Raw genomic sequence first — 24504 nt, forward strand, 5'->3', positions numbered from 1 at the left:
ATAGTCAATGACTTTATTGGGCCATCCTTGACATTTGTTGCTTGTTATATAAACTGCTAATAATAATTGAACAAACGAAACAGAACACTTCTTTACCAGTAGATGGCGGTAATGTACCTAAACTTATTTGCCAACTGCCATTATACGCCACCAGAAGAAGAAAAGTCAGGACTTTTCCGATAAACTTGTTTTTACTCATTGAGGCCTAATTTGTCAAGATAAGTTAAAAAGGTAATTTTTCCCACAGTAGCCGCTTTACATATAAAGAAGTGTGTTGGTTTTCTCCACTTGGCTTGAAGAGACAAACGTCCCAACGGCAGTAAGTTTTGACTTCTTTGGCTTGACAGTTTTACCTGAATTAAAGTGGATCGCTTTCTAATATGCGGCGTTGATGTTACTTTTGTGCTGCTTAGGTGAAAATGATCATGTCTTATTTCACGACCTGCGGTGTAAAACTATTCAATTGCTTTAAATTATCAATACTGTATGGTAGGCTTTTTTTTTTATACTCTGCCGGTATGTTGTCATGTATCCATTCCACTTCTGGGAAATGCTTACACCAAGGTGATCTAATTATTGTGAGAAATCATTAACATGATCAGTGTCTTCATAACTATAATGAATTATTAGTAATTATAATACAATAGCGTTAGAGAAAAAAGTTTTTCTGAAGTGTATGTCAAACTGGTAGGACTACTTAAGAAGGTGCTCTACGTTTCAAAAACGTCGGTGACACCTGTCATAACACCCAGGATGTTTCATGAATATCTACATTGGGGAAAAAAAAAGTATTGTGAAAACTGCATGACCTACTGTACTATAGTAGTCAGAGCCTAAGGTAAGAGTACTGTTACTCTATAGAACGGTGTCACCAAGCTTTTTGAAACCTAGAGCTGCTACTTGGGCACTGATTAATGTGAAGGGCTACCAGTTTGATACACACTTGTGAAAAAACAATAATCCAGCCAACCATTTTCTTAACCCTGTATCGTCACTAGTAATAATAATAAATTAACATTGCTCAGATTACCGTTTATAATGTCCTTATACTGCATGTTGCTAATAATTATTCTCATGAATTATGTAAGACTTAGAAACATGCTAAGGATTTCACACAATAATGAGGAAACTGGTTAAGGTGAAGTTGAAGTTTATTTTGAACATAAACAACATAAACAAAACAAAAATCAATATAATATTCCATGTGAAAACATAAACTGATAGTCGGAGTAGGAAGAAGTGGTATTAACTGACTAAATATCAATATGCAATACTTTATTTAATTTTATATCAATCTTAACCACTGTTTACATTTTTAAATCATCATTTCAACAACATTCCTAGAAAATCGCAACGTTCCATCACAGGTGACCTATTTTAAGAAGAGTCCCACGTGCTACTCAACAACTGCATTGAGCATATTTAAAAATGAGGGAGAGTGTTTGAAGCAGGAGTGGGGACCCCACAGCCTGTGGGTCACATCAGGCCTGTGAAAGCATTCATTTGGATGACATATTCAGAAGAACTATTATTTTAAAAACAACACCTAGCGCACACATAGCATATAATAAAGGTCTGTTTGAACATGTGTTTGAATATTTTCCTAAATTTAGCAGTACGGTTTTCAGAGGGCTTTACAAAAAGTCAAATGTCTTTTCATCAGGAAATTATTGTACAGCCTAATTTCACGAGGTTTTGACAAGTGTATATAGAGGTAGCTATCTCTATGGCTCACACCACAACAATGCCGCAAATTAAAAACACTCTTGTGCCGCTGTCAGTTATGACACCCCCTTCTTGCAGCGCCCCATTATTTTGCATTTGAACGTTTTGATTGTCAAATCTAACCTTCACTTTTAATATTATGTTTTGTTTCCCCAATTCTCCTTCATGTCTGGAAGTTTACGTCCAAAGTGGGGTTGGAATGGAGAGGCGGAAAAAGTTGATGGGAATCTCAGAGGCCCTGAATTCCTCTGAAGTGGCCGCTCTCTGCTTCTTGTGCCGTGATGTTGTCAACTGGAGATATCTCGAAGGAGTGAGGATCCCATATTTTATTCTTTACACTTTTTTTTATTGCAAATAAACAATTTAATCAACTTAAAGGAAAGTCAACCCAAACATTGTCTTTCTTTACAATAGGTTGTAAGCCCCTCCTAGTCTAAACACGGCATTCTGATTCATATTTTATGTTTGTGGAATATGAATTTAGCAGCAAAATAGACTTGCTGTCTGACCGAAAATGACATCACTGTTTTCTGAGTTTGGTCATGTGACGTTTGCAAGCTGAGCCGTGATTGGTCATTACCTGCAATGAGCCCTGATGAAATAACAAAATAGAATGTTTTACACACTTCATCAAAGCGCAGCTAGAATGTAACCATATTTGTTAACAACAATTTTTTACAGGTTGAAGATGCAAAAGTTTTGTTCAACAGATTAGAAGAAAGGGATCAACTGAACACTGAATTTCTTCATGAGCTACTGCGCACAATCCAACGGAATGATCTCCTCAGTCTCTTAAAAACCAACAGACAGGGAGTGGAGGAAACCGATGCAAATCCTATCGACAAACTGTCAAACTACAGGTAAAAGCAGCAAGAATTGTGTGTTTTGTTCTTACTTACCTTGTGCTCGGAACTAATCCTACTTTACAATCCTCCTTGCTTTGTGAATAGGGTGATGCTGTACAATATATATAATGAAACAACAAACGAAAATCTCAAAAAGATGAAGTTTCTCTTGAGCAACAAGATTGTCAGGAGACGAATGGATGAATGCAAGGTGAGAAGTAGCCAACCAAGTTTTGTCACATCTTTCAAAATCATACTGCAACCTCCCATATTTACGTACGTATGGAATTTTATATTGTGTATTTGTTGTGCACTGAAACAGGCCTGGACTGGCACAAAAAAAAAAAATCAGCGCTGACATTTTGACTCAGGCCCAGCCAGACTCTTGTCGTCGACATGTCGTTCTGCCACTGATGTTTATTGATGATGTTTCAGCTAGTGATAGACAGATATGGGTTTTTTCAAGTCCGATACCGATTATTAGTCAAGGAGACCGATAGCCGATATTTCAAGCCGATATTCACGAGAAAATATTGTCATCCAAATTTTTCAAATTATGTATTTTTTCTTTTAAACTTAAACATAAGATTAAGAATTGACAGCTTTGTTTAAAAATTCTGACAAAAATTGAAGCGTCATCAGCATGTTACACAAAGTTAAAGTAAAAGTTCCCTAAAGTTTTCTACTAGGAATGAAGTTTTTCCATAATTTCAACATAATTTCTTAGTTTTAGTTGTTTGTTAGTTTTAGTATTTTGATGTGTCAGCGTTTTTTATTTTTTATTTGGTGGAAATTGAAATAAATCCGTAAATGAAAAGTGTCCTGTATCCCACTGAGTGACAAATGCATGCAAATGCAGCTAATTTGGGGGTTTCGTCAGAGTTCGTAAAAGGTTTCAAAAGATCTTCGCAGACAGTAAAAATGATCTGAATATGTTCGAAATTTTTTTGTGAAAAATAAAAACAGTAGGTGAACATCTTACAAATCCTGATGAAAACCCAAAATTTTGCTACGTTCGCTAGCATTCACCGCCCAGTGAGATTTCAGCTATATCTGCCTTCAGATTCGTAAAAAGGCCGATGCTGATATTTGTCAAATTGACAAATATCGGCACTGATAAATGGCGCGGCCGATAATCGGTCTAGCCCTAGTTTCAGTTTGCTATCTATATTCAAAATGGCCAGTCTCTTGGGCTAATAATCATTAAAAAGAACAGCATCAGCCCCAAAAGAAGGCAGCCCAAGGCCAGATGGCCAGTCCAGCCCTGCATTGAAAGCAAAGTCAAATGCAATTTGAGAAGATTAATTGTTAACATATGGGCACATATTTTATGGTAGGCCTACACAGCTGACATGATATTATCAATTTGTTTTCTGCCAATTCCAGACGGCACTGGACATCTTTGTGGAACTGGAAAAAGTGGGTTTACTGTCTCAATCAGATCTAAATGTGCTGGATTCGGTACTGACGGAAGTGGATCTGCAACTGGCATTGACCGTCCAGCAATTCAAACAGGGTACGGGTGACTCGACATGTATATTTATGTTTGACTAATCACTCAAGTTGAATGTGCCCTCCCAGACAGTCCTAAGGGGAAAACCTAGGTGATATATGTTGATGATGATATACACATGACATATGAAAGCTATAAAAAAATGGCAAAGTTATTTGGACTGAACTTTACCAGACTCCAGTGTTTCCATTTGGACAATAGCAAAAAAATTTTTTTTTTTAAAAATCTAGTGGCATAGTGAAAGCCAATCTGACATCGGGATCCAGCCTCAGCCTGGATTTCGCCTGTCAGAGTTTGATCCACATCAAACAAAAAGACGTGGCAAGCATTGCACACTGAAATGAGTTGTTCATTTCAAACTCATCAAATCCTTTCACTTGTAGGTGCATCTCTGCTGCCAGCGAGTCCACGTCCTGCCAGACCCCTCAGCGGATTCCAGTTTTGTATATCTGTATGTTTCTCTTTCGCTTGGGAATGCCAAGGGAAAAAATAGTCAGTCTACTAACTGTGATTTCTTCCTGTAGCATTACAACTCCCCTCCTTTGTCCAGATCTGAGCCTCCAACCACCTGTATGTTTTTCAAACTGCATTACTCACAAGCCATGGCATTTTCATATACAGACAATTAGTTATGACTTTTTGCTTTGGTTTGTTTTTCCTTAGATGAAGGTGGCCATTTTTCCTCAGATGCAGAAACAAACAACCAGCCTTCATCTTTGTCTGATCAGGTATCCATTCACACGTGCAGAAGAAATGCTCAAAATGCTAAAAAATAGAAAACAATTCATTTTGTCCCTTAAGTGGAAAAAAAATCAGCCAATGGAACTCTACCGGAGTATGAGTGTAAGATTGTGTTTGTAAACCATCTTTGAGGCTTATTTTGAGTTACAGTACAAGCTACTAGTGTTTAGTAGCAGTCTGTCATAAATTAAGCTTCTATTGCTGTAAATGTAACTCCGAAATTTTACATTATTGAATTTATTTCAAGTTATTCCGATGCCAAAAACTATGTCAAAAAAAAAAATTCCCGGCAGATGCAGCTGATTCTTATTCTAATATTTAGGAGAGAAAAAATCCGATAAATGAATAATCATCCGGTTAATTTAAAAACGACATATAATAAATGTCTTCTTTTTTGGCTCCTTAATGATTTCACCAGCAAAGACATGAATTACAGGCAGAATATTTGACTGTTCTACAATACTTAATTATTTGTTTAACTTTAAAACAGAAAGGAATTTTCAAGTACAAAAACATGCAAAAAGTATTAATTGATGAATTTATCTTTATTTAGGCCATAAACATATACAGTAAGGAACACAATGAGAGGAGTTTCTGGCAAAACATTATTTACATTTACTATTTTCTTTGCTATGACTTAAAAATAAATTTCAGAGGTTCTTTTCTCAGATGTAAAAACATGTCAGTCTTGACAGAATTACATTTTAAATACATGACTGCACAGAAAACATTCAACTTTTAAAATGCACTCTAAGCATTAATATAAACCTTATGGACATATAAATATATACAGTATATTCTCTTTTCATGTAAATTATGCTATAATTAACTTATCTGACTTCCAGCCTGTGGGTGAGTGTCGCCATTTTGCCCACTTCTAATGTCTCAAGCGTAGTCTTACTTGTCACACACAACAAGGGCTGTTCTCAAATCTAAAATGATGCATCGCTGCCATCTGTTGGCAGTTGTGTGCGCTAGACCTTGCTCCACAAGAAAAAACATAATCGGTGTGTATACCCATCATTAGCGATGAACGTTCGGATTCCGTTTGCCGAGTAGTGCCCATGAAAGAGTTAATTGTCTGCCCAGCAATGCTCCTCAAATTGCTGCATGCTCCTTCCGGCGTCTTCCTGCTTCATGTCCTCTGGACTCGCACACTTGACCTACTTGGTTTAATGACAGTTACACAATAATAGTTAATGGCAAGTTACAATGATCATTTGATCATGTTAGTTGTACTTGTAAAGATTATTTTCAAAAGGGATCTGCCCCATCCCCTTCCACCCACCCAAATTTTTCCATTCAGAACTGCAGTTGCATAGGTTCACTCTTTTATTAAGCAGAACTGCTGCTGCCTAATATATATATATATATATATATATATATATATATATATATATATATATATATATATATATATATATATATATATATATATATATATATATATATATATATATATATATATATATATATATATATATATATATATATATATATATATATATATATATATATATATATATATATATACACACACACACATTTGGAGAAAAAAGGAGTAGAAGGAAGTAAACACTAATGACTGCATGAATGAAGCAATAATGACTCATCTGGTTATAAAGTTATTTTTTACACAAGATGGGCAACTTAAAGTATCGGTGCTCTGTATCAGTGTGTTAGTATAACATATTAGGCCTTAACATTGAAGAAATTGTCAATCGCTCTTATCTTGTCATCAGCAGCTACGATATTTCCTCTCTATTTCTGATGGCCTCACCTAAGCCTGTCACATAAGACTTTTTTTTTAGCATGATATATTTTCCAATGAGTAAAAAAAAAGAAGTAATAATCTAAGTAATTTATACAATAAAATAATAGTTTTTGATTTAAGGTTTTCAAGCTGTGAAAAAGTCACAACAGTTTAAGTAAGTACAGTAAGACGTTTTCACTAACAATTCATTAGGTAATATATATATATTTTTTTGCAGTGCGCAACAATAACTTTTGCAACGTCATTCATCCATTGATTTTAACGATCATTTTTATGAATATTTTGTGTGCTTGTGCCGCAGACAGAGTACTACGAAATGAATCACAACCCTCATGGTCTTTGCGTGATTATCAACAATGAGGAATTTTTGGGGACGTTGCTGAAAAAAAGGGGAGGAACACAAGCGGACTTGAGTGCGTATTTTTATTCCGTCATGAATCTTACCTCTACAAATGAACAATGTTAATTTTTTTTAAACATTTATTTTTATTTCTTGAAAAAGTCACTTCTTTCTGGCTATATTTACAGTGTATTAATGTTGGTGGATTTACTGGGGGCGGTCAAGTACTGCAGTTTTCACGGCCGGGCTCAGTCCCCGTACGCCGTGAATTGCGGTGCGACTACTGTAAATCTTCGCCATTTTCCACCAATTTCCATTCTATTGAGGATAATGTCCTAATTTCAGAGCAACCAGTCTCGTGAGTTTGAATATTATCTGACTCAATGTGGCCAAAATATTAGGAATCAAATGTCATATTGGTGAATACAACATGTAAACAGAGTATGTGGATGGATTGATGTACTTATTGATCCTTTGGCAGCTCGCTACGACTACAAACAGGCTAAGACGTATAGAAAATGGATATATGAATGAGCCAAAAAGTTAAAACATTTTTTTTCTATTCCACAGAGGCTCTTTACCCACTATTCACCAAACTTGGCTTCCTTGTGAATGTCCATAGCAACTTGACTGCAAAAGAGATAAGAAGGGAGCTCAATAGTGTCGCTACAAGAGATTTTTCAGAGGATGATGCTCTGGTGAGAAAGATATAATGCATGAAGACAATTTATAATGAATCCCAAAAATTAAAAAAAAAAATTGTTTGTATCTTGTATTTAGATGTGATGTCAAGATGAGCACGAATGGAATAATTGTCACCAGAATAAAAAGTGACTGTGCCTTTTCTTTTGTTTTTAGGTTGTGTGTGTGCTCTCCCATGGCGAAAATGGTTGCGTCTACGGGACCGATGAGAAAAAGGTGTCCCTACGAGAACTGACACAGCCCTTTACAAGTGGATTTGCCCCCACTTTGGCAGGGAAACCCAAATTGTTCTTCATCCAAGCTTGCCAGGGAGGAGCCTTACAGACAGGGACCTTGCCATGCCCCCCAAATCCGAGAGGGCTGGACGAGGACAGAGGGAATCAAATGGAAGCGGATGCGGGTCCCATCCAGGGCGAGACGGTGCCCTCAGATGCCGACTTCCTGCTCGGCATGGCCACTGTGCCGGAATGCAAATCGTTTCGAAACACGACCACAGGCTCCATCTACATACAGGAGCTGTGCAAGCAGCTCAAACGATCTGCTGAGAGGTGAGATTAGATGATTTAAGAATGTTTAGCATCTTCCTTAATAATCGTAATGTGATGTGTTTGATGTTTGCAGCCCACGAGATGAAGATATTCTCTCTGTCCTGACACGTGTGAACAGGGAGGTCAGCAAAGGAGTGTATCTTTATCACAAGCAAATGCCTGAGCCCAAATACACCCTTACAAGGACACTGGTCCTAAAGTTTGTTGATTAAGACTGCATTCTATGTATCAAACTGGTCATCGGATGATGCACTGATGCTGATGTTTACAAAAATCTGAAGAGCTCAGGTGAAATTTTATTTTGAAAATGTGGAATTTGAAAAGATTGTTGTCATTTTTCCACTCAACGTAAAATACTCGTTTGTAGCATATGCCTGATGTTGAATTGGTAAAATGTTGATGTTGTTTGTAATTTTCCATAAATCAACAGAGAATAAGAATATTTGCTAGGATGTGCTGTATTCATTAGGGAAGTAACGATATCCAAATGTCACAATACGATATTATCACGACATTGTGGTGGTGTTGGCAATATATAAAAAAAAAAAAGCTCATAATACTCTATAAAAGACCTATAGATATCAACCTTGTGAGATGTTTCTGCTATATCCATGCCACTCTGCCAGAAAGGTCGCCGTCCTCCGCCATCTTGAATTATTCTGTAAACAATGCACAGCGATGTTACTATTGGCTCAGCAGCGTCAAATATCATAGTCTATGTAGTTCATAAAGCTGTGCTTGGCTGGAGCAGGTGAAAAGTAACGTTTTTTGATGGGGATGTGGTGCTTTAAATACCGTAGCATGACGACGACGACGATATTGTGGCAATTTTAATATCGCAATATCACGATATTGCTGTTATTGTGACATCCCTACTATTCATCAGAAGTTGCCATTTATTTATTTGAGGTTAATGTCTTTCACGTAATTTCACACCTCTTTAAAGGGAGCTACAATTTCTATATAACACTTATGTAAAGTGGCAAGGAAGGGTGATTACCGGTATCAGGCCGTTACCAGCCAGGAATCAGGTACTCTGATTGGCTGCTAATACCAGCCACCAATACTTAATAAAGGCAAAGAAAATCGGACTTTGTGTAAGTCCTCCTCTGCAGTAATTGGTGCTATACTACGGCAGTTTGAGACATCTGCTAATCATCTGCATAAGGAAGAACAACTTTGTTCACAATGTTATTGTGTTAAATGAATCAAAAGTACTAAAGATATTGGTACGCAGTATTGGTGAGTACTCAAAGAGTGAATACTCATACTGGTATCCGTCAGAAAAAAAGTCGTAGGAGAATCTTGTTTGTGGATTTCACTTCCACCTTCACCATCAAATTCAAAGCATTTTTTTTTTTTTTAGAAAAGAAATAACATTTATTCCAGTTACTGTCGCCACCTTTAGATATGCAGTTTAGGAGACATTGGATGAAGTCAGCATGTGTGGATGGGAAGGAAATGTCTCCAAACACACGACCCTCATTTGGTTGAGTGCACAAAAAACGTTTCTTCAATCAACCAAACCAACAACGCCGATGTCCTCCATTTCTAAAAAGGACCAGTAACTAAATCTAAACCACTATTTTTGAATGACAAACTCAACACAAAAAAAGTACTTTGCACAACTCTTTGCATTGCACATTGAATATTGACTCAACTGTGTTTTTACTCATCATTTGCTTTTCATTAGTACTGCACTTCATTTTGGCATGTTAGTTTTATTTTTTTGTACTTAATACCAACACAGATTCTTTACATTTGTGACAACAACCGGCATTCTGATAGTGACAAATGATTACTGCTGTCATGCTTTCAGGGCAAGGGTCACCGTAGCCACAGACTTGTCCTAAAAAATAAAATAAAAAGCTCACCAGTGATGGGACAATTTCGTTTCCTTCGAATGCTGTAGAAGTGATCACTTCAAAATGTAAACACTTGTAGCGATTTATTGAAATAGTGTTGATACTTATCTATTTCCTACCTTAATAATAATTGTTGATAATCATTGCAGGTACAAATTTTGTTATGCCACAAAATATTAATCAAAATAAAGTAGCCCTTGTGTTGATTAGTATCCAAGAAGCAAATCTGAGTTTTCAAAAGGTTGGTGACACCTGTTTAGGCACACTCCAACTCAACTTGTATAAAATCACGATTATAGCTACTAGCGTAAACAATATTTAAAAACAAAAACGTTAACTGCAATAATGTTGAAATTCAGAATTCAACAAAACGAAGCATTAAGTCCTTCATATAAACCATATTAATATTGTAGGTTAAACCATTGGAATATTTTTGCCTTGTGACGTAAAGCTCGGAATTGTCCATATGTAGATCCACAAAAAAAATTGATCAGTTTGTGACAATTTGTATTCAATGGATTAATAAAGTTCAAAGCAAAACCCACAAACAATGACTACGGCACTGACAAGTTTAGCCCTCGCCGTCCCTAAACTCCAAATGACGTAACTCGTCGTAAAACCAGGATACCGTTGATCAACCCGCCCTGCTTACTGACGTCATCAAGGCGGTGTTCGAGTTGTCAGAAACACTACATTAATAATAATGGCAATACATGTACTTTTATTGAGCTATGTACATAGCACAATATCGACGAGGAAAAATGTTTTATTGATATTTCCTGATAAAAAATAAAAAATCCTGTCGAGCGAACATGTTGAAGCATGACTTCATACAGTAACAGTAGGACGTTCACGCAAACACAGTACACGTACACGTCATAACTATGAGCGTAAGCGATAGGAAACAAATGACATATGTTGCGTGGTCTCGTCACGTTTCCAAGCTACTGAGCTAAGCTACAAGAGTGGAGAGTGGCGTGGTTGTGGGGTGGAAAAAAAAGGATTCCTGTGGACTCCACCCAGCTGCTCGGATCGGCTCTGTTCCGGGAAATGTTCGACTGCAACGCCGAGTCTCGCGGAGCCCAAAACCCACTCTGAAATCAAATCACACTGTTTGCCACCACACGAAGGAAAGTCTTCAAGTTTCGCACTATCCGTGGGACTTCAAACTTGGTAAGTTGTGCTACAGATGTCGTTGGTTGGTTAATCTTCAAATAATGTAATGTAACGTTTAAGGATGTTTATTATTTAGCTCAGTGCGTAGTTTGTAACGCAACTCCCTTTTTTTCCCCAGCCGTTTGTTTTCGAAGCCTCACAAATGAAAATAGTTTTGTTAGAGGACTTCTAGGAGGATTAAATTCTTCTGTCAGACATGGAACTGGAGTTACTGCTCCAGCTTGCTTAGATTTAAAGTTACGCCGACAGAGAGCCTTCAGGGGGGCCATTACATAAGAGACGGACTTATAATAACATTTATTTATTTATTTATTTATTTATTTAAACATTTTTAGATACCGCAGTTTGTATGTGTGGATATATGTCATATATGTAATAGTGTGTGCGGCGAAGACAGGTTGTACTTTTATTTTATAAATATACACCTAGCGATAGTCGGGCCCGATGCGAGCATTTACACCCCTACCGATTATCCTGCGGTATGTGTTTTTAAATGATTTCCCCCCCTCCCCAATTTGCCCAGAAATTTGTGTGGGGGGAAAAAGCGATAGCCAATCAGAAAGAGACCTTACTTTGATCTGTTGCTAGACATAAATACAAAAATATAATACAAGCCTAATATAATATGATTTTAAATTTTTTATGGTGCAACTGTGGTAGCCTACGTATATCATGCCTTCCAAGTCCTTCACTACATAAAAAGATGACACAACAGTGTGAAATTCGCAACCATGATAGAGTTACCAGATAAGTTAATAGTTAGCCTAGCATGTTTTTTTTCTTCTTCTTTGTATTGTATGTTATTTTGTACTAGGCTTACACAATCAGCAACAAGTTAAAAAAAATGTTTATTTTAATAACTTTTTATATATTTTTTTTTTTATTTCTGAATCTTAACTCCTGCATGTCAGAATGAAGTGAAGCGGGACGCTAGCATTGCATGTTACATTACATGTCGACGGCTTTGCCCATCATGAAGTGGTGTTTCAAGCCAATATACACACAAAGACAACAAAAAAGCAGCACTAAAATGAGATGGCTGGATTTACTACTTGTCAGGGTGTTCTGAGGTAAAAATTTAACTGATTCAGAATCACGAGTTGGATCATCCATCAATCCATCCATCCATTTTCTTAACCGCTTATCCTCATAAGGGTCGCGGGAGGCGGCGGAGCCCGAGTTGGATCATGTGATTATGAAAATACGCAAATGTTTAACTGCTTAATCAGACCAACAACTTTAAATTTCTAGCACCAAGACACAGGCCTGTCAAGCCTTCTCCAGTCATCGCAGAGAAGTCTCTCTGGCTTCTTTTGGAAAGCTCTTGCTTAGATAGGAGGAAGCCGTTTTTCCACTCAGTGAGTGTTGTTGCTCGTTAATGGGGATGTGACTTCATGGCAATCCAAGGTGGGGCCTCCTCTTGAATTCCGTTACTGTGTGTTTCCCTAAACTTCACAGTCAAAATAGAGCACAGGGATGATGTTTTTTTGTTTCTGGTAATTCACACCATATTTAGACACAGTGAGGCCATTGGATAACTGTCCATCTATGCCTCTGATAGCTCCAAATAAACATCTGATGTTCTAGTCGACTAGTATTTGAACTGTTGACAATTCCCTCCACCTTGACATTATTTGAATGTATTTTGTTCTTTGCGTGATGAGAAGTGTTGTGTGCACCAAACTAGTAGCGCCCCGAACGATCGGCATATGTCTATCAATGCCTTTCATTGCTGATCACAAAAAAAAAAAAAAACAATCATGGGCAGCTCATACTTTGTAGCCTGCATCCAACCTGAGACCAGCCTTTGTGCAAAGCACCTTGTTGTAATCCTATAGCGGCTTTTCGAGGTTGGGAGGTTGTGGATGAGCTGCAACTGTCCATATTAGGCTACATCATAACATTGGAGAGATTTTTGTATAAAGGCTGCCCATTAGTTTGAATTAGTAGCAACCCTCTATGTTATATAGTTAAACCTGTTTCAGTGAGCACTCATACAGTAAATGAAACATTTACATTTGCTTAAAGTAAGCATAAAAATGCGTGTGCGAGTGCGTGTGTGTGTGTGTGCGCGCGTGTGTGTGGAAAAATAGGAAACAGAACCTCTAAATACTGAATAGATAGAACCCACATGGTTCCTACGCAAGTATGACAAGTAATATGGAAAAATATTTGATACATTTCCAGATATTTAAAAGTATGGGAAATGAAAAATAAAGTATGGAAAAAATGCATCCATAATATTACGACTGAAAATACGTTTTTTTCCAAAACTAATTTAATCAATCTAGATTAGGGCTGTCACTATTGAATCTTTTGAAAATCTTTTTTTCTAGTGATTATTCCATTGAATATTCAACCCCCCCTTCCTAATTTAAAATAATAATAATATTTTTTTAACCCACTAAAAGGTTGAACAGGAATTGAATTGAGTGGATATAACTACTCATCATTTATTTTCTTATGTACATATCGCTGGCGTCGGGCCAAAACCTTATAAGTCGCAATTTGCCAAATGTAATATTTTTCAAAAATCTATACTTTTGGTCAGTCCACATGTATGGGTGTAATTTTTACGAATCTAAAGTGTTGAAAATGATGATGCAATTGTAACGGTTGAACCCAACATGCTGTTTTTGGGGTCTCCGGAAAAGTGATGATTTCGGAGGTACAAGGTCTTGGCCCGGCGCCAGCGAAATGCACCACTATCAAATAACAAAGTTAGCCTATGCTACACAGTTAGCATTTGTGATTAGCTATAGAGCACTATCAATTCTACATGTGTTAAATTGAGTGGATATAACTACTAATGACTTACTTTTGCATTAACCTCCATAAAATTCACCTATGCTAAATGTAAAAGTGCCTTGAAAGTCACTTGCAGACGATGCTTTGAAAATAGTCCATGAGTGAATCGTTTGGCAAAAAAAGGTCAGTATAAAAACATGGACGGTGGCGCAAACATGTTTCCGTTGGCATTTTCAATCAACCTATTTTGATTGATTGGGAGACATCCCGTAATGACTTGATCTTCCACAAATGTGTGTTAAACAAGTGACTGTTCTCCTCACAGGCAACATGTCCAGATCCGACTACCCTCCACGGTACGATGACTGCCATGGCCCTCCGTACGCGCCCCAGGGCGGCAATTACCCACCACCCCCTGCGTATGGCTTCCCAGCCTTTGGCGGACCTCAGCCAGGCCAACCTACTGCTCCCTACCCCACCAACTCAAATATGCCTCTTTTCCCGGGTCAGCCAGGCTTTCCTCCTGGTATGTACCCAGGGCAGCCTCATCCCACTGGGACTCCTGGAGCCATCTATCCCAGTCAGCCACCTATGCCTCCCATCATCCCGCGAACCATGCCCTCGGATGTTTTAAACACTGGTGAGACGGGAGCTTTTCGCGTGTGAAAGCAATGAATGAAAATATTGTGTTGACTGTTGACGGTTTGGATGAAAAGCTGTCAGAATGAATCATCTGGCTTTTTCAAGTCAAACACTGGCAGTTGTTAGAGGAAACCGCGCTTACCCTTGAAGGACAAATATTTCTATACATTTATCACCAAAAATGAAGGGGAAAGTGGTCCATTACATCATTCACAATATAAGTTGTTAATTGGAACAATAACCACGAGCAGAATATTTTACTTGCACTCATCAAATTTGAGTCTGCTACATAGTCCAAAGCGGTGGTGTCGTGGTCCCTGGAGAAGAGGGTGTGCTGTAAATGTTGCTTCCTAGAAACACGCCCTGTTTTAGAAAAGGTGACATGAGAGGGAAAAGCCATCATTTGTAATCACGCACAATGATAAAATGATCATGAATGAATTCGGAGCAGTTTGTAATGTAAAACGTATTTATTGTGAGGTAAACATGAATAATATGTTATCTACTATAAAATTAAACAACATCATATAAAGTTAGTTAGGGCTGTATTAGTTAATTATAAGTTATTGTATACAATAATTTGGTTAACGTTACTTAGACCTAAAAACATATTGACCGATACATAGTGGGACTGTGGCCAAAGTTAAAAGCAGTTCCCAAATTAAAACCAGACACAAGATGGCACAGCACTGTTTTGTTAATCCAAAATGCTTTGCGTTGGTTGGGGGTACTAGACTGAAAAAATATTTGAGAAACGCTGCCCTATATGATCCTAATCTAGTTTGTTTAGGGCTAAATTGCTAACTTTAGGATAGCGTTACATTTCACAACATTAGCCTAGCCGAGAAGCACTGTTGTATAACGTATTAACGACAAAACCACGTCTGTACAGTGATATATTGCCACGTTAAAACAATGATTTATTTGAAAACAACTTTAAAACTTGCCTGTAAATGATATTTCCATTGTATGTACAGTATGTCGGAAAGACGTTTATCACATTTACGATCATCGCGCAGGAGACGTAGCGACCTGTCAATCAACTCGAGTGGCATTGGCGTCCACGCGTTCATCGGCATGACCCGCCCTACTCTGATAGGCGCATCAGTTTTCATGCCTTTAATTAACCAATAAGACAGCGAGTGCAAGCCAGCGGAAGGTGGGCCATGGCCACTGATCTATATATTACTGGATAGCCGACAGCAGAGCCCGGTGTCGGTACCAGATGTGATCGGGGTCGCCTAACGTACACATTGCGCTACAGGATCGGTCGGAAATGATACAGTTGACGTCAAACATTGGAAAGAAAATATTAAAGATGCAATTTAATCAACAAAATGTACGGACTGAAATTGTAAAAACGTAAATTAACCTAAGAAAATAAACGTAAGATTAGAATGTTAACTGTTCCTATGATCACTAAGACTGTTTTTGTGATGTATTGTGATTTGTGAACAGCTAAAAAAGAAACCAAACCGAAGTGAATCGCGCATTTCGTTAGCGCTGCAGTACTGACGTCACCGGCAAGCGCGAAGGCGCTTCAATCTATTTGATTATTTCTTCAATCTTAAAGTATCCTGCTTTTATATTCTAGGGTTATTCATGCTTTTACAATTTTAGTCCATACGTTTTGTTATTTCAATGACATCTGTATTCATTCCTTTCCAATGTTTTACCGTCAATTTTTTTTCATATAACTTTATTGAACAATTGTAAACGGACAATTTCCAGCCAATCCTGTAGCGTGACGTCATCTGTAGGCGACCCCGATACAATCTAGCAGCCCGATCACATCTGGTACCGACACCGGCACTGGTCGAGCTGATCCTGTAATATATATACAGATTAGTGGTCGTGGCTGAATGGTGCGCAAAAACTGCGCATCCGGAAGGATTCAGAAGTGGGTAGACGCAAAATTGAGGATTGCAAAACGCCGTGTACCCGCGTATACCCTGGACTACACCACTGGTCCAAAAAATCTTCTTATAAATGCTTTCATAATTTTTACACAATAGTCAGCATCTTACATGGCCGAGAAGTCATTTTTTGTGAGACCAATCACTGTCATGGTTTCATGAGATAAAGTGCCAAACGTATTCAAACTGCAAGCAGGAACAAACCTAAGTAAAACATTTATAATTGTGACGAAGTGTAGTCATTTTTCAGGCTTTTTAGATATGATTTGAATGGTTGTACGTCAATTGCAGTGGGGCGATATTGGTGTCAAATTTTTTTTTAAACAAATGCCAATTTTGACTTTGTTGTAATGTCTTAAAGCATTCATGCTTATTGAACAATTAATTGTTCAAACATTTCAAAATGGAGAAGTTTTTTTTTTAAATCTTAGACAATATACTTCATTTTAAATAAAATAAAAAAAAAGTTTAGAGAACTCCCAAGGTTATCAGTACGTCTTAAAAAGTTAAATGGAAACTTAAAGAAGTTAAAAAAAAATAGCTCTGCCCCCCTCCAAAAAAAAAGAAGATTTTAAACATTCACATTTCTTTGTTTTAATGTTGAACAACAACAAAAGGTTCAGAAGGTCAGCAGCATCTCTTATAAAGTTAACTGAAAATAATTGTTCCCAGAGATAAAAATGTTTTTAGCTTTAACTTTTATCTGTCGCCAGATTTGGAGGAAAAAAAGGCCGATACCGATATTTGTCAAAATGCTCAATATCTCTAATGTTTAACACAAAGTCCCAACTTTATTGGAATTGTGTTTGTATGTTAGGCTAATGATTGTTCATGCTGATTGGGGGAGAGACACAAAATAACACACAAGCTACTGAATATTTGTGGTTTAAAATAAGCACAATTTGATGTTTTCAGCTTGCACCGCCCACGTTTATTTGAGCAGGGCAAACACAAAACGATCAGGTTGGCACAGAATCTAGTGCTAAACTGACAGATGTCCTCGTATTTGCCAGTGGTTACCCACGACAATGGCAGAAATGCAGTTCTATTACCAGCCTGTAGACCGTCAATATGCCTTTGACGTTGATATTTTAAGAGCAATAGGTTACTGCACTTGCTTCATTTTGTCCATTCATTTCGACATTTCTGCTCTCTTACGGACAGATGACGACGATTTTGCCGCGAGGGGAAGCGACTGGGACGTGAGCATTCGGCACGCTTTCATCAGAAAGGTAAAACGAATCACTCAAATTCCGACTGCTTCAAGACTTTCAAAACCAGAATGTATAAAAGTACTTTCTTGATTATCGATGTGTCCACCTGTGACGTGAAACGTGTCCACCTGTGACGTGAAACGTGTCCTATTGTGCCTGCGTTCAGGTGTATTTGATCCTGTCAGTGCAACTCATTGTCACAACAGCCATTGTGGCCGTTTTCACCTTCGTGTGAGTATCGTGCTTTTTTCCCCCTCTTTTCTTTTTTTCAACTCATTCACTGCCATTGACGATTATAAACGTCAAAAAATCATTTTAACCATTTCTATTAGTTTAACAATATTTTTTTTTACTTTTGTTAACAAGAATATGAAAACCTAGAATTTTTTTATATTACATTTAGAACAGATGTAAAATTTGTGATTAATCATGAGTTAACTATTGAAGTCATGCGATTAATTACGATTAAAAATTGTAATCACCTGATGCCCCTAATTTTTAATAATCATCTCGTCAGGCGATTAAAATTTGTAATTATAATTAATCGCATGACTTCACGAGTTAACTCACGATTAATCACACATTTTATATCTGTTCTAAATGTTAACAAAAGTGGAAGAAAATGTAATAGAAATAGTTCAAATGCATTTTTGATGTTTATAGCCATTAATGTCTGTCAACTGTTTGTGATTATGTGCACCACATTTCTGTTTCTCGCAGCCAAGAGGTCAAAACTTTTGTGAGGCAGAACCAGGCTATCTACTGGGCATCATAGTGAGTTGCAACACATTTGAAAGTGGAAAGTGAATTGTATTCATCGTTAGCGCTTGATTGTTTTGATCAATTTTTTGCAGTGCTGTGTATTTCATTACCCACATTGTGTTGGCCTGCTGCAAGGGCCCTCGGTAAGTGCGAGTGCACAGCTTTAAACGAAGAATCATCGTTGACACAAATCATGAAATTAACCTGCGTTCTGTGTTGAAATCTCTTTAGGAGGAAGCATCCATGGAACTTGATATTGCTCGCCATCTTCGTAAGTTCAATCGGCAGCCGCTGTTAACTTGAATCGGGAAGTGGTACACGTGGTTTTCGGAATGCGAATGACAAACTGAATGAAGGCGTCCTCCAGAAAGTTTCCATTTGGGCGGTGTCTAACTGAACCGGCCGGCAGCAGGAGGTTTGAGTCATCACAAATCCCATCATGACACACACTTTCTTTCTCTTTGTTGTTTGTTGGTTCACGGCTGGAAGTGAATGTTTGGCTTCATCCTGCTGTCGACAGCAGTCGAGACATGGACAGCTTAGGCTGTTATTGCTGATTTGAGTTGACTTTTTTCAGCTAACGGCATTGAGATCCTAACCTTGCCAGCAAGCTGAATTCTCGCAGTATTTGTTCACAAATGCTACAATACAACTTGTACTGCTCCCGCTGATACGTTCGCAACCGACCTTTTTAGGCGTTGTTTAGGGCGAGACATGCAGCGCCGATGTTGGGCGAAGCACGAATGGATGCTGCAATTAACTCATTCACTCCCAGCCATTTTCACTGAAGCAATCCCCTTCACTCCCGGCTGTTTTACTGGATTTTGACTGATTTAGCAAGGCCCACAGAATATTGTGTTCTCTTGCTATAAAAACATGGAACTTACCAAAAGAAAGATTACAGTCTCTTCTTTCATCAGGAAAAAAAAGGTATATTTCTATCTGTTTCCATTTTGCATCAATTAGCATTTGAATATAGCTAAGTTTCATCATTATTCACAAATCTTTTTAGTACTGTGTGTAAATGAGCTTTTTTCAACATGGCCCTGGTTGATCTCTTTTACTCTGCTGCCACCTGCCGGCCGTTTTTGTGATAACTACCATTTCCTCAACCGTTTTGTGCAGTTGAGAGGCTGCATCAAAGCCTTCTGTATGCTCTAGCATTAAAAAACGTATAAATACGTCTTTGGGAGCAAATGAGTTAATTCTGTTCTCACAGAATCACTCAGTTTCCTTGTCGAATGTTGAACAGCGAGAGGCGCTTTGTGCATTTATAGCTGGCTTCTTTTTTTTTCCTAAGACGAGACATCCTTTGCCGTGATTGGTCAAAACAAGCGTGCGCAAGATGCCGAATCGTCCAATCAGCTCGAAGAATTGTATAGAATGCCCCCCCTTTCCCGAGCAAATCACAGTGGAGCAGTCCCAGATTGGTCATGTGAATCACAATTAGCAATCTGGCTATTGCCAGGTTATTGAGATTTGTGTGACATTGTCATACTTGCTTAATTTTATGACATCTGTGTTTACAGTCGCTTTGTGAGAAGGGCCTTTGTCATATTCAGCCACTTTTAAATGATAACATGATAACTGAGCCAAAGCCAGTTTCCTGTAAGTTTCCTACTAAAGCTGTCTTTGCAAAGGGTAAAGGCAGAATTGAAGGAAATTCTGACGAAAGCCAAAATAAGAATGACTAGGACTAAGTTACAAATCCAGAAAGTCTCTTAAATAATAATATTGTGTTGTATTAGGAAGTGACGGCGCATTACACTGAATGTGAACTGAAGTGAGGCGGAGTCCGATGCAATTTGCATGTGGGGACGGGGAAACGAGAAGCGAGCTGCACGAGAGCATGCAGTAAAAACAGAAATGTTACTTGTTTTTTTTGTGTGTGGTTTTGAAAAGTTCAGTGTACAGATGACTATGCTATTAAAAGTGTTCCTGATTGCAAATGTGCCTGAAACATTTTGCATATCGGCCCCGTTTCACATTATGTTCTACATTATGTTACTTTAAAACATGTATATGAAAATATTAGCATAGCTTTGTAAGATACTCATTTACGTACCGCTAATCAAAATTCATGTTAACTATATTTGTTTTTTTTTGTTTTTCTCATGCAGACCTTGGCGCTGTCTTATATGACTGGCACCATATCCAGGTAAAAATAAAAAAAAAGGCAGCCATTTTGCGTCCTCAATTGCATGTTCATTGGTGTTTTCTTTCAGTTACTATGACACATCTGCAGTGTTTCTGGCTTTGGCCATCACTATTGTCGTCTGCATTGCTGTCACAGTCTTCTGCTTCCAGACCAAGGTATGTGTACAAGGTGCAGATGTAATTCCAACTTTCTTAAGCCTCTGGGCTCTTTGCGGGCCATTTACAGCATGACAACCTCGTTCCCTTTTTTGGAACTTGTTTAGCTATGCTAATGCAAATGTGATGGCACTTGTCCAATTTTGGGGTCTCATTTTGTCATTTCCAATTTGAGCTTCTCCTGATCGGTATGCTACTGTTTAAATCATATTTCCACTTTTGGATAATATTTAATATTATTTCAATCACCCCCCTCCCCCACACACACTTATTGTTCAACGTGATTATTGTTGTTAATGTGGTATTGTTTAATGATTTGATGTACGTTTGTAAGGCAAATAGCTATTATTTTCATCATAAATTGATTATGATTCAGTTCCTGGTTTGGTCCGTAACATGTCAGGAAAAAAATGTTGATCTTTGTTTGTGAAAGTAAAAGAATATGTTTGCAAATGATCTTGTTTTGATTAAACACAAAGTGTTCGTTCGTTCAATGTAGGACTACAGAAATCAAATGGAGAGGCTGGAATCTGAGAATTTAGGCGATTTTAAGTTAAACATTTTCTGTAAGTTATCTAAATCGTTTGCAATAATTTGATAATTGATTTGTGAGATTGATTGTTGCAAATAATTGAAACCCATGAAAACTTTTTTTTCTCCCTTCATTCAAATTTTTGGACAAGGGAACAATTTCTTGTAATATTCTTCATGCCCCCCCCCCCCCCAAAAAAAAAAGTGTTACATTGGTTACTACACTCCACTAGTGCAAATACTGATTATAGAGAATCCTATTTTGATTTACAAAGTGAAAGCTCCCTCTTTGAACTTGTACGGTACTGAACATATACTGTAATGTCATTTTTTTCCCGCTTGTTTTACAACCTGCACATTATGCAAAGTGGAATTTGTACGTGTAGAAAAATAAATAAAAGAATGGATATTTAATACTATAGCCACAAGTAAGTAGTAGTAAAGTGGACCCTTGATTGACCTGTCTGTCCAGGTGGACTTCACCAAATGCCGGGGCTTCTTCTGCGTGCTCGGCATCGTCGTCTTTGTGACCGGCATCATCACCGTCATCGTGCTGTCGTTCAAATATGTGAGTTTCCACGAGACTCCTTAGCACCAACTTCCTTGTTGGCATCATTTATTCATCATCGTTTGCATCTGGTAGATCCCCTGGCTTCACATGCTTTATGCCGCTATAGGAGCCATAGCTTTCACTCTGGTAAGTATTTGAAGGCCGATTTAAAAAAATATAAATAATATTATTTATTTATTTTAAGTTACAAAACCACTCTGGAACCGGTTTGTATTTGCTTTACAGTTCTTGGCGTACGACACACAACTCCTCATCGGTAACAGGAAGTACTCCATCAGTCCAGATGAATACGTGTTCGCTGCACTCAACCTCTACGTCGACATGGTTCAGATCTTCATCTTCCTGCTACAACTTATCGGTTCAAGCAAATAAGTCTTTGGGGGTGCTCAAGCGGTCACAGCGACGTATTTGCTGCAATAGCACCCCGTGCTGTTTAAAGCCTTTGCTTTGTTTCCACGCGTAACTACAGAATGTAAATCATGCTGCACTCAATGACTATTCATAAGAGATGAACGTGAGATTTTATTACAGTGCACGAAATCACGACGCAGTCTCACATAATAGGTTATTTCTACATTTATACGCCAAAAAAAAAAGTATTCCAGTGTCAACGTTGCCATTCTTGTTGGCTTGAAGTAAATAACGGAAGAACTGTTACTGTTGCCGAATGTTTTTGCCAGTTTGATGTCAATACAGAGTAATAATCAAGTCTATGTGGGGTATGGCGAGGGTCACCAACATTGACCGCAAGTATAGGGCGCCTGATGGGACATTGTAATCTCCTAGAAATGGAGTAATGATCATTTGAAAATGTACGTTTGTAGAAAGTTACATGTTGACAAATAATTAGTGTCTTCACGTAGTAATAAAAGGTAATTTTAGCTTCTTCTTTTTTTTTGCTAAATGTACCAAACTGGTCTCAGTTTAAAAAGGTTGGTGACCCCTGCAGTATGGCTTGTAAATATATTGCGTGGCCTTTCATATATAATAAATAGTTTTATTTGTGAACTTTGTGTTTCGTGGAGATTTTAAGATGATCCATTACACTGATAAAACACCAAAAAAACATCCAATACAAATCCTTTAAACAAGCATCTTTCCATTATGTTCATCGAGTTCCCTCTGAGAAGTCCCAGGATTTTTCTCATTGAGAATCAGTCTTAGCAGCAGTAGCAGGGTTCAAAAGCATTATTGGTGAGATTTAACAATCTCTGCATGACGGTGGTAGCGGCTTCCTTCGTAGTCGCCCTCGTTTGACTTTTGCATCCTCTGTCGAATTTTCAGCTGCTTTAAGCGGTTCTTGTCCACTTGCCATTTGACCGTCAGGAAGCCGATAATACCAGCGGGGAGGCCGAGCATCCTACGCAGAAGCAAGAGAGAAAATGCATGTTGCTCAGTGATAAGGACAATGTGTCACTAGTATATAGAGTTTCCTCTATTTCAGTCCACAGTACAATTAGAGCACACATCAGCATTGCTGCTGTATTGTGTTGCGACTTCTTCACACGTACACAAAACTCACCAGGCATACCCAACCTTCATCATGGGATGTTTGGCCTTTCTCAGGGGAATGTACTCTGGACCCTCGTCTTCCCACTCCTCTTCCACAGCCCCTTTTCTATCCTTTTGGCTTCTCCGTGGCTCCGTCCCGGGACTGCAAAGCGATGCGGTCTGCAGCCTCAAACAATGGCGGGGTTTTGGGGAGAGGTAGCTCGTCACCAACCATCTACTACCGGGAACCAGGGCTGCACCTGGTACGTGACAAAGTACAGTAGACGTGTCCCCAGAATTTCAGAAATGTTTGACACACCGTTATGGAAAGCTACAACATTTATTTGACACAATATGCCCATGAACTAGTATGCTCACTAGTATGCACTTTGCCCTCACTTATTTTATCCACTACTAAATCCACATTTGGCCTACTCAATTAAAACTTACTAGTAAACCCCTGTGCTGCACAAGTAACACAGGCCCAACTAGTAGGAATGTGTCTTACTCGTAGTACCTTATTTCTGGCAGCAAAATGCCCATTAGTAGTTATTTGGAATTTCTTTCAACGTAGAAGGCTTTCCATGGACATTTGCATTTGGCTCGTAATAGTAAACTATCTGTAATACGACAAATTATAAACTGTCAGATTCTCATTGTCCAAGGCTAATAGTCACCGATATAGGTGTCACATGGCGGTGTTGTAGTGCTGACATGGTGTAAAAATGACAACTAAACTGCATTTTACCTTTACAAGCTGTGCCAACAACTGTCCTGCACGCCGCCATGTTTGTTACGCAATGTCCTGCACACGCGCAGTTTCAGCCTGCAGGATTTTGTAGTCTGCCATCTAGTGTACAATCTAGTGTCGAGTCTCTCGTTCGTTAAATTCTATGGGGATATTGAAACTTTTTGTTGAAACTCTCTTCAATCTAATGATTTTCTTTCAAAAAACAAAAAACAAATACACTTTCAAATTGCTATAGCTTACAGGCTAACGGAAACCCATCATTCATTGAGTTGAGTAAATTTTCACATAACACAAATGACGAACTGAAATGAGGTCGTATTTTCTGTACCTTCTGTG

The 24504-nt window shown here is 38.1% G+C and overlaps 3 protein-coding genes across 5 annotated transcripts; 2 read left to right on the top strand and 1 right to left on the bottom strand.

Annotated features, from left to right (window-relative positions):
• Nucleotides 1-157: 157 nt before the first annotated feature.
• On the top strand, nucleotides 158-8773 carry casp8 (caspase 8, apoptosis-related cysteine peptidase). 3 transcript variants are annotated; one of them, XM_086098768.1, is made up of 12 exons: nucleotides 158-319; nucleotides 1893-2035; nucleotides 2407-2585; nucleotides 2676-2781; nucleotides 3957-4086; nucleotides 4467-4534; nucleotides 4608-4653; nucleotides 4747-4811; nucleotides 6900-7011; nucleotides 7509-7636; nucleotides 7797-8188; nucleotides 8262-8773. In XM_086098768.1, the coding sequence occupies exons 2-12, from the start codon at nucleotides 1925-1927 to the stop codon at nucleotides 8398-8400; spliced, it is 1476 nt and encodes a 491-aa protein (XP_085954894.1). In that variant the 5' UTR covers nucleotides 158-319; nucleotides 1893-1924; the 3' UTR covers nucleotides 8401-8773. The 3 variants fall into 3 exon arrangements, with proteins under 3 accessions (XP_085954894.1, XP_085954886.1, XP_085954903.1); XM_086098760.1 differs by having other exon boundaries at nucleotides 1902-2035; XM_086098777.1 differs by lacking the exons at nucleotides 6900-7011; nucleotides 7509-7636 and having other exon boundaries at nucleotides 1902-2035.
• Nucleotides 8774-10921: 2148 nt separating this feature from the next.
• On the top strand, nucleotides 10922-22934 carry LOC147182036 (protein lifeguard 3-like). Its single transcript, XM_086098789.1, has 12 exons — nucleotides 10922-11226; nucleotides 14303-14617; nucleotides 17700-17767; nucleotides 17916-17980; nucleotides 18470-18523; nucleotides 18604-18654; nucleotides 18743-18782; nucleotides 20632-20669; nucleotides 20737-20824; nucleotides 21828-21923; nucleotides 21999-22052; nucleotides 22152-22934. The coding sequence occupies exons 2-12, from the start codon at nucleotides 14308-14310 to the stop codon at nucleotides 22296-22298; spliced, it is 1011 nt and encodes a 336-aa protein (XP_085954915.1). The 5' UTR covers nucleotides 10922-11226; nucleotides 14303-14307; the 3' UTR covers nucleotides 22299-22934.
• Nucleotides 22429-24220, bottom strand: LOC147182037 (uncharacterized). The gene is made up of 3 exons (XM_086098803.1): nucleotides 24166-24220; nucleotides 23449-23677; nucleotides 22429-23286 (listed from the first exon to the last, which is right to left on the bottom strand). Exons 1-3 carry the CDS (start codon nucleotides 24203-24205, stop codon nucleotides 23115-23117), a joined length of 441 nt encoding a protein of 146 aa, XP_085954929.1. The 5' UTR covers nucleotides 24206-24220; the 3' UTR covers nucleotides 22429-23114.
• Nucleotides 24221-24504: the final 284 nt, after the last annotated feature.

Source organism: Leptonotus elevatus, chromosome 1 (genome assembly GCF_054856555.1).
Source record: "Leptonotus elevatus isolate MCC_2025b chromosome 1, RoL_Lele_1.0, whole genome shotgun sequence".
NCBI lineage: Eukaryota > Metazoa > Chordata > Actinopteri > Syngnathiformes > Syngnathidae > Leptonotus > Leptonotus elevatus.

Coding starts and splice junctions, on each gene's coding strand:
- LOC147182036 (XM_086098789.1), top strand. CDS start 14,308: ATGTCCAGATCCGACTACCCTCCACGGTACGATGACTGCCATGGCCCT. Junction 18,655..18,742: donor GCCTGCTGCAAGGGCCCTCG/GTAAGTGCGAGT, acceptor AAATCTCTTTAG/GAGGAAGCATCCATGGAACT. Junction 20,825..21,827: donor TCTTCTGCTTCCAGACCAAG/GTATGTGTACAA, acceptor CTGTCTGTCCAG/GTGGACTTCACCAAATGCCG.
- casp8 (XM_086098768.1), top strand. CDS start 1,925: ATGGAGAGGCGGAAAAAGTTGATGGGAATCTCAGAGGCCCTGAATTCC. Junction 2,036..2,406: donor ACTGGAGATATCTCGAAGGA/GTGAGGATCCCA, acceptor AATTTTTTACAG/GTTGAAGATGCAAAAGTTTT. Junction 7,012..7,508: donor AGGAACACAAGCGGACTTGA/GTGCGTATTTTT, acceptor TCTATTCCACAG/AGGCTCTTTACCCACTATTC.
- LOC147182037 (XM_086098803.1), bottom strand. CDS start 24,205: ATGGCGGCGTGCAGGACAGTTGTTGGCACAGCTTGTAAAG. Junction 23,678..24,165: donor TGTTGGCACAGCTTGTAAAG/GTAAAATGCAGT, acceptor GTCACGTACCAG/GTGCAGCCCTGGTTCCCGGT. Junction 23,287..23,448: donor ATGAAGGTTGGGTATGCCTG/GTGAGTTTTGTG, acceptor GCTTCTGCGTAG/GATGCTCGGCCTCCCCGCTG.